This window comes from Pteropus vampyrus, unplaced genomic scaffold (genome assembly GCF_000151845.1).
Source record: "Pteropus vampyrus isolate Shadow unplaced genomic scaffold, Pvam_2.0 Scaffold171, whole genome shotgun sequence".
NCBI lineage: Eukaryota > Metazoa > Chordata > Mammalia > Chiroptera > Pteropodidae > Pteropus > Pteropus vampyrus.
The window spans coordinates 2669053-2678884 of record NW_011888952.1 but is presented as its reverse complement, the minus strand read 5'-3'; the positions used below and the strand labels follow the sequence as shown (position 1 = coordinate 2678884).

The 9832-nt window shown below is 41.8% G+C and overlaps 1 protein-coding gene across 1 annotated transcript in view; it reads left to right on the top strand.

The window, feature by feature from the left end:
- The window catches only part of IRAK2 (interleukin 1 receptor associated kinase 2), a 48001-nt gene extending 38169 nt beyond the window's left edge, over nt 1–9832 (top strand). Inside the window, exons 10-13 of the mRNA XM_011370568.2 lie at nt 1098–1160; nt 3845–4045; nt 7425–7695; nt 8703–9832. Coding sequence (XP_011368870.1) covers nt 1098–1160; nt 3845–4045; nt 7425–7695; nt 8703–8809 — 642 coding nt within the window. The 3' untranslated portion in view covers nt 8810–9832. The remainder of the gene's footprint in view (nt 1–1097; nt 1161–3844; nt 4046–7424; nt 7696–8702) is intronic.

Genomic DNA, 9832 nt, shown 5'->3' with positions numbered 1-9832 from the left:
CTGTCCACTTGCTGCAGCTGTGCCCTCTGCTGCCCCTCCTGGCCACTGCCAATTTGTTATTAACTCTGTGGGCCCTTCCTTTGGAGGGAAGGATTGATTTCTTGGCAGTAGATATGAACTTACTGTGAGTTGCTTCTAGAGGGGTTGTGGGAGAGAGATTTCACATTAAAGGTAGGGTACTCACTCCCTTATATTCACAACCACTAAATCCCCATTTACCAGATGAGGACATAGGCTTACATTTTAGTTACTTTTCCAAAGATCACTTGCACATGTAAGGAGCAAAGTCAGAATTTGAATTCAGGCCTGTCTGACTGTAGAGCTCTTAACGACCATGCTGTTATCTCTACTGAGAATTCCTGTTCAAAGCAGGTTTCCTGTTTATTAAGACACGTATCACAGTTTGTCAATTCTCTAGTGCCTTACACTGGCTCAAGTCTGTGCTCCTTTTGTAAGTGGATCAAGTAATGAACAAATGATGTTAATAAAGGCCTATGAATGAAACATGCTATAAATGTTGCTGAAATTTTCTATATAGAACAGATTCCTGCACATGGATTCCTTCTTTCCCGAGATTGACGTAATATTGCTTGCTTACCATTTCTGATGGGTTTTTAAATGAAATTACCTTTAAAATATAGTGTGTGTATATAGATATATATATAGAGAGAGATATATGTATGTGTGTACGTATATAATGTATGTATACACATTATATAATATACATATATACATATGTGTGTATATGTATACGCATATATGTGTATATACTATATGTACATATAAATGTATATGTGTATTATATATATATAATATATATGTAAAACTGATGATAATACAGATACATTTGGTTTCCATCCTCCCTGCCTTGCTATCAGTTAATTCAAACCTTCAACTAGCAGATGGGTGGCATATTTAGTTGGAGGACGTGCAGTGATAGTCTCCTGTTACAGATTTTGGGCAAGTGTCTGTGCTGGAAAATGGTAGAGCTAGATCTGGAGCTCAGGCTTTGTTAAAAATATTCCATCTTGGCCAGAATCTCCTGCCTGACTTTGTGCATGAGTACCTGAACTGTGCTAATTCCTTGTGCTCTCCAGGTGTTAGCTGAGATCCTCACTGGCATCCCTGCAATGGATAACAACCGAAGCCCAGTTTACCTGGTAAGAGAACCAGTCACTTCTGGCTGGGTAGTGCATTTGGGCCAACAGCTATGAGGTGTCAGGAGGGCAGAGATCTCCACTATACCCATTTTACAGATGCTAATGAGGCCTCAGTCCAGGGTTTGATTTGCATCTATGCAAAAAAGCTTTAATCTCCTGCCAGCCAACAATTACTTTTTCATGATAATAGAATTTAGAATGTTTAGGGAAAACTCATTTCTTCTCTCAGGCAATCAAATAGGGTTTGTTCTAAAATTGATAAAAGTTAATTTCAACTCTTTTAAGTAGGTTTCTATAATAAGTTCAATAACTTCCGTTTTTTGTGGATTCAAAGAACAATCATATATGTAATGCCATTTAAGAAATATAACAACACAGCTAGACTCTGTGTTTATCACTTTCCATAAATTTCTTTCTAAATCATATCAAAATCCCCAAGAGATTGATAGAGGCATTATATTATTCATCTATAGATGAGGAAAGCAGGCTCTGAGATTTGCCTGAGATCTCAGCTGTGCTGTCAGAGCTGGAATTCTGAGTCAGGTTTTCCGTACTGTAGATCCTGAGTTCTCGACCTTGATAATCTCCTGACTGTTTAATTCTCATGGAAGTCCAACCATATGAATTCAGTGTTATCACCATCCCCATTCTACAGATGAGAAAACTAAGGCCAAAGTGAAGAGGCTTGTCTCATATCCTTCAGTGAGATAAGTGCTCAAATTGGGATTTGAACTGATGTGTCCTGAAAGATTCCAAATTCTGTGCAAGTTCTGGTCCTCTTCATCAGTTTGAGAGAGGAGCCCCTTTTCTGACTTGATGTTGAAGGCATTGAAACAGTTGGCTTTTTTGTGACTGGGCCCCAAAAGTATTCCCTGAGCTTTGGGGTGGAGAGCTGAAGGCCTCCCCTACACACAGAGGGTCACAACTTGTCCCTCTGCTGAACTCCCTGAGCTCCGCCCACTTTGGGCATTGAGCTCCAGATACTGCAAAGAGGTTGGTTTGGGCAGCTCAGATGCGGTTTGGGCGGTTTGGGGCATTTTCTCATCTCCTGACAGTTTTCTTGAGATGTATTCCCCAGCAACTCTCTGGGGCTGCCTGAGGAGAAGGAAGTTTTCAAGACACTTATGTGAAATTGCTAGAAGGTTCTTTTTGCTAATAGTTTCTAAAAATGTTAAAGATATAATTTTTTAAAAATCTAGTTTCTCTTCTTCTAGACCCAAATATGGTTTCTCATGGTCTTCTGTTGTGGTACATGCACTTCTGTTGTACATATATAATCAAGATTCGAGTCAGAGATGTGGTCCAGAGTGGGAGGAAGCAAACCTCTCTTGCACGCTCTTGGGAATGTTTGTGGCCACAGTGTTTTCGGAGGGAAGTGGGTAGTTTCCATCGAAATTTAAAATGTGTGTACCCTCTGATATAGCAGTTTTACTTGTAAACTAGGGAAACACACAAACAAGTGAGGAAAAACATAGATAGACTAGGATGTTTGTTATAGCATTAATTGATAACGAAGCACTACAAACAAGTGAAATATTTATCAGTTGGGAGGCGATTAAGAATTTACAATGTAATTGTATACACCATAGAATACCATGAAGTTATTTATAAATAACTTTATGAATATGAATTTATAAATATTTATAAATAATGAGGATAAAGCATATAATATGATAAATTTTGACATATGTATATATCTGTGACAGTTTCACCAAATCAAGATAGTGAACATGCCCACGACATCAGAAGTTACCTCTTCTCCTTTGAATCCTCCCCTCGCATCTCTCCCTGCCCTGCCATCCCCTGAAGCCATTGATCTGCTTTCTGTCACCGTACAAAAGTTTTCATTTTCTGGAGTTTCATATAAATGAAGCTATGCAGTATGTGCTCTTTTGTTGTCTGGCTTTTTTCCACTTAGCATAATTATTCTGAGATACAGCCATGCGCTTCATGTATGTCAGTGGCTCATTTCTTTTGTTTAGTGGTGTTCTATTGCATGGATATGCCACCTGTTGTCCATTCACCTGTTGATGAACATTTGGAGTGTTTCTAGTTTTTAACCATTACAAGTAAAGCTGCTAGGTACCTTTATGTGTGGGTACCAGTCTGGACATATGCATTCATTTCTATTGAGGTATAATTCATACTTTTGAGGTGTACAGAATAATATGAGTTTTGAAAAATATAGACAGTTATGTAAATACCACCACAATCAAGATATGGAATATTTCCATCACTCCAGAAAATTCTCTTGGGCCCCTTTATATCATCAGTCCCCTTTCCCTACTTCTTGCCCCTGGCAACTCCTGATCTAATTTTTCCTGTTAAATATATGGGTCAGAAGCCTACATCCAAAAGTGTTTATTTTATATTATAAAAGATTGTCCCTGTAATTGTTAATAAGATTGAATTATTAATGTAAGTAAAGTGCTCACTCAGCATGTAGTAAGTACTATATAAATGATAGCTATTATTACTATTAATTATCATCACTAATAGACTATTGAAAGTTTAGTCTGTGTCAGGTATCACACTCTATGCTTTGTATGTATTGTCATTTAATCTTTTTGTTAGTCCTATTATCCTCATTTTCCTGATGAGGTAACTGAGGCCTATGAGGTGGGTGTGTTGGATCCCATACCCCTGCAGCTCACTCTGGAGTGTTTCTACTCTTCTTCCCACAGAAGGATTTACTCCTCAGTGAAATTCCAAGCAGCATCACCTCACTCTGCTCTGGGAAGATGGAGGTGGAGAAAGTGATGGCCAAGGAGATCTGCCACAAATATCTGGAGAAGAGAGCTGGGAGGCTGCCGGAGGACTGCGCCGAGGCCTTGGCCATGGCCGCCTGCCTCTGCCTGCGGAGGCGGAACGCCAGCTTGGTGGAGGTGAGCCTGACTGTCAGCCTTTCTCCTGCGATGAGCCCTTTCCTGAGTCAGCTGGGCCTCACTTCCAAGGGCTGCATGGGTCTGCTTTACCAGGGACCAGGTTAAGACTTGGGATCAATCCTGTCACCGAGATGTGATCTCAAACCAGGGACATATTTGTTTTCAAGTAGCAGAATGTGTTAGAGCCTACATCAGCAAAACAGAGCAATATATGGATAAGGGTGTCTCAGGAGCCTGAAGACAGTGTGCTGCTAGCCTCAGGAGTCTAGGACCATACCCTCAGATGGTAACAGAACTCTGCTTTCTCTAAATCTGCCTTATTCCTCCTTCTCTCTGTAAATCCCCTTTTTCTTTTCTTTGATCTTCTTGGTTAGGGGATGTGGTCATATTTATTTATATGCTATAGTTCTACCTGCACCGAGAGATCAAGTCTCCAGGTCCCAATTCCAACATCTCAGTGAGAGAACTTGACTGGCCTAGCTAGGGTCAGGTGTCCACCCGTTGGCCAATCAGTAAGATGAGGGGGTTGGGGTCCAGTGTATAAACCTGACAGTCAGGGGTCAACTCCCAAAGGTAGAAGGTCCAGGTCCTAGAGAAAAGGAACATCCTTAGCCTAAGGGATAGGCGGATAACCCAGAAATAAGCCACGACAGGGAATAAAACATTTTCCTATGAACAGATATGTAGAGGTGGTTTTCATGGTAACAAGTAGACATTTGGGGACCACTACTAGGTCTTTCTAAGAACAAAATTACTTCCGAGAGGACTTGGACTCTTAGAGATCATGTAGCTAAGTGATTTTCAAGTAGTATCTGGCAGAGAGGGGCTCCTTGAAAGTACCTCAGGAGTTGCTTTTGGTAGCAAGAGGGCTGTGGGGAGCAATAGGCCCCACTTATGACTTCCATTTTAACTTCTCATAATTATATTGGGTTCTCATTATTTTATTTGAGGAAAGGGGTTAGTAGCTGAAAAAAAAAAAAATCTTCAAATACTACTGCTGTAGCCCAAGACTCCCGTTTTATAGATGGGGCTGTAAAGGTCAAGAGAGGAGAAGATGAAGCCACAGAATGAGTTTTGTAAGAGCTCTCTGGATTCCTAGTTCAGCTTTATGTCTATCGTCTTGCATCATGACCAGGCAGGAGCTAGAGACTCACGTCGCTTTTCTAGGCCTAGGCTATTTTCTTATGTCCAAGTGCTATGGTGTTCAGTCATTCATTCAGCATTTGTGTGCTGGGCCCAGGAGAAAAATCTGTGAAAAAGGCAGGCCAGTTCCACTTTCCTGGAGCTCACAGACATTGCGCAGTAATTGACTGTGTGGTGAGCACTGAGATAGTGTATGACAGGGGCCCTACCCAGGAGGACTTCCCTGAGGAAGTGATGTGTATGCTAATAAAAAGCTGTCCAAGCAGAAAGAACAGCTCATGCAAATGTCCTGAGTTGAGAGAGAGCATGACATGGTCAAGGGCCTGGAAGAAGGTCAGAGTGACTGGAACACAAAGTACATGGGGCAAAGTGGCTTATGATGAGGCCGTGAGGATGGAGAAGCCCAATAATAGAAATCATGTGGGGCAGTCAGGATTTTGAGGAAGTCAGTAGGGATTTTAAGCAGGGGCAGGACATAATCAGATTTATGTTCTGAAAAGACTTTCTCCCTCAACCATTCATTCAGGCATGCATCCCTTCAATCATTTCATTCTTTCATTCAGTGTATCAGTTAAATTACTCACAAAGGAGCTGCTATAATGAAGAGACTCCAAAACACTGTGATTTAAACAAAATAGAATATAATTTTCTTTAGCTTCACAGTTTGAATATAGGCAGTCCAGAGCTGATGTGGCAGTGCCATAGTATCAGAGACCCAGGCTCCTATATTATTGCTCTGCTGTCTGTACCATGTGGCTTCTATTTCAGAGTCCAAGATGGCTGCTCTAGCTCAGGTCATCACATCTGCATGCCAGCCACTGAAAGGAGGTTAAAAGGAAGAGGAGAACATACCCCCTTCCTTTTAAAGATGTGACCTGGAAATGTACACATCACTTTTTCTCACACCCTGTAGACCAGAACCTAGTTACATGACCACATAGCTATAAGGGAATATTGTTTTTAGCTTGGCAAATGTTTATCGGCCATAAACTGTGAAGATTTATCTCAAGAGGTGATGTTTGAACTGGGCCTTGAAAGTTGAGGAGGCGTTTGCTAGGTAGAGAAAGGGGATAGAACACTTAAGGTATATAGAGAGGAATGAGGAATGGTCCTTGCCTTTAGTATCTCACAACCAAGCTAGGTATGTGAGGTCAACTGAGTCATGGACTTTAAGACAAACAGGACTGAGTTCAGTGGTCAGCTCTGCCATTCACTAGCTGGGTGGCCTTAGGCAAGAAACTTAACCTCTTCAATCTTTTAATTTTTTTATCTATAAGAACTCATTGTGGATCATGTGTCAGTGTGCTTTGTAAATTGCAAGGCACCAAACAAATAAGATTTGTCGTTATTATTAAGAGTATGTATGTATTACACCTGTTGTACCATTTCGTGTGTGTGTGCGCGCACACGTAGGCACGTATGTAAAGAAGAAATATTTCTTCTCTGCCTTCCTCTAATTTCTCTAACCTCCCTAACCAGAATAAAAAGCCCTCAGTGGCAATATCCATATTACTTAGGGCATTTCTAGTTGAAAGTGATAGAAATTCAACTCAAACTCTTAGATATACAGAGAGAGAGAGCGCAAGAGCGAACGCAAGAGCAAGCGAGAGTAAGAGCAAGAGAGTGAGAGAGAAAATGACAGAGAAAGAGATAGGGATGGGGGAGAATATCAGTGAGTGGATGAATGAATGAATGAATGAACGACTTTATTGGCTCATTTAACCAAACAGCAGACAGGATAGGCATTGCTAGAGCAGCTTGACCCAACTTCTCAACCAGCAAAGGTGCCTCTGGCTCGCTCTGTCCATCTCTTGCCTCTGCTTTACTCTGTGTTGGGGCTTCATTTTTACCACCTGTAAATGGGTTTTCCGTGTGTGGTGAGGAGGCTCTGCCGATAGAAAGGAAAGGGAAATCTTTCCTCATAAACTTTAGGTAGAAAAATCCCAGAGAAGGATTTCGATTGGCCTGCTTGGGTCATGTGCCCAAACCTGAACCAAACATTAAGATCAGAGGTATGCGATAGTATGATTGGTTCGTCTTGGTCATGTGCTGTCATTTGTGGCTAAGGCGGATTGGGAAGTTTAGTTCTTTTCAAAGGAAGGATGCTGTTCTTCCAGACAAAGCAACAAGCATTTGATTCTTCTGTGTCTGTCTCTCTGGAGGCTTGAGAGACCTGTTAGATTTTTGATTACAGAAAGAATTCTTGGTAAGTGCTCTTGTTTCTCTCATCCACAAGGTGTGTCGCTCTGTGGCCGTTGTGGAAGAGCGGCTCAGAGGTCAAGAGACATCGCTTCCTTGGAGTGGGCTTTCCGAGGGCACAGGCTCTTCCTCCAACACTCCAGAAGAAACGGATGATGTGGACAATTCCAGCCTCTATGCTTCTTCCTCCGTGAGGGCAGCACCCTGGTGTGGGGCTGCTACTTCGTCTGCTCCCACAGAGGATAAAGGCAGGATGCAGGCTGATTCCTCCTCTGAGGCCTGTGCCAGTCCAGAGCCTCCCCAGGATGGTAAGTGTGTGGAGGTCTGAATGCATATACACACTCGTTTTTGTGTCCCTAACTCAGCCCATCATTTATTCCTTCCATCTCCCTCAATCATTTAGTTATTCAGCCATTCACCTACCAGCCAACTGCACAAAGAAAAGCCTGAGGGAATCATCCCTGACAGCTCCCTCCCTCTGGCCCCGCTGTGTCCATTCCATCACTCAGCCCTATTTATTGACCTAAATATCTTTCAGCTCTATCTGCTTCTCTCCATTGCCCCCACCTCCCCACCTCATCTAAGCTACTATCCTCTTGCCGGATGACTGCATAGCCTCCCTTTGTCCTCCCTGATCCACTCTGGCCTCTCATTAGTCCTTTCTCTAGGGGCCAACCAGAGGGGTTTTTAAAAACAACTCATGTCACCCCTCACTTAAAGCTTATGTGTGGCTCCCCATCAAACTTACGGACCAAGTCAAAATTCTTCCTCTGGACCAGCAAGGCCCTGTGTGGTTTGTCCCTGCCTGCCTCTCCATCCTCACTTCACAACACAAACCCCCTCTTGCTTCTAAAGATACCTTCTATCTCTGCCTCTCAGGTTCGAATATACCAGGTTTCCTTCTGAAATAAAAATTTGGAAGGCCTTTTCAATCCAATGTCCTTGTCCCTTAGCAAATGTGGTTCAATAACTGTCTCAAGCTCTGACCACTCCTATTGTTCCTCTTTCCATGTGGAAGAGAGAGGAAGAAGAACAAGAGGGTGTTAAGTGTTCACTCTATTCCCTGCATCCGTGAGGAGGAGCATGGAAGCCCCCTCCTCTCTGAAAGGTGGGGGCAGATGGCAGAGCTTCCCTGCAAAGGCAGAAGGTGATGAAAATGCTCATTATACTCAGCGCCTGATTCAGAAACCTGATATGTGAGAAACTCTAACCAAGTCTGACTTTCTAAGAATTATAATAGTACCTATTTCCAAATGCCTTTTGTTCAAATGGCTTTTTTTTTTAAATTTTATTTTTCATTGAATGTCAACTACAGAGACTTCGTGGAAAATTGAAATTAATGAGGCCAAAAGGAAACTGATGGAGAATATCCTGCTCTACAAAGAGGAGAAACTAGACAGCGTTGAGCTTTTTGGCCCCTGATGACCAAAACACAGCTGGGGACCCTTGTCCTCAATTGGAAAGACAACTGTCAAATCAAGAAAAAGTCTGAGGTAGAATCCAAGATCTCCCAGGAAACACAAGCCAAACATCAGCTTTCCTGAGGGGGTAAGAAGAGAAACTTATATATTCCAGAGTAAGTCAAGGGAGAAGAGACCTCAGCTTTTAGAGACACCAAAATCCATGAAGTTCTCTTCTTTTCTGGGATTTGTTAGTCATAGCTGGGTATCACAAGACTGAAGCAGAAACCCTGGTACACAGGCCCAGGATGTGGGCAATTTCGTGGTTCCGGGGAGAGTGACGTTAACCACCCCAACAGATGTCATTGCCCTGTTCTCAACCCTCTACAAGTGACAGCATTCTGAACGCCAAAGTTAAGATCTCTGGGTCATATTTGCCAACTGCCTGCAAGCTTCCATGACCTGAAAGATTTTCACCTTGTGTCCCAGTGTAGTTCTTGACTCACTTCTCAAGGTCTCAAGTTTTATAAATGCCAGACACTGGCAAAAAGACTATAAGTTTTCTGTTTTCTCTATCGGAAATCTTGCAACCCACAGATATTTATTTATACCTTTATCCTCCCATCCCACTAATGCTATTATTTTTAATGGAGCTTTTATTTTGAGAATATGCATTATTTATGGCTGGATGAAGAATCAGGAGAACTGGTTTTACTTCTGATTCTGCTGCTAATTCAGTCAGTCATTTAATTTTTGGAACCTCAGTTTCCTTGTAAGTAACACCTGTTCATTCTTCCTCTCTGGGCTGTTGAGAATAGGTGAGACATGGTTACAGAAGTACTGTATTTTGAAAGTACACTTGTCCTGTTATAATAAATTAAATGGACGTTAAACATATATTTCTGCTATGTACCTAATGTTTATGCAGTGGGTATATCTCTGAAAAGTCATATTGCAGATCTTTTTGTGAAACATGCTATTTTAAATTTTGTGCCCTATTTTAAATAATTGTACTATAGTGATTTTTTCTTTTTTGTAAAATAAA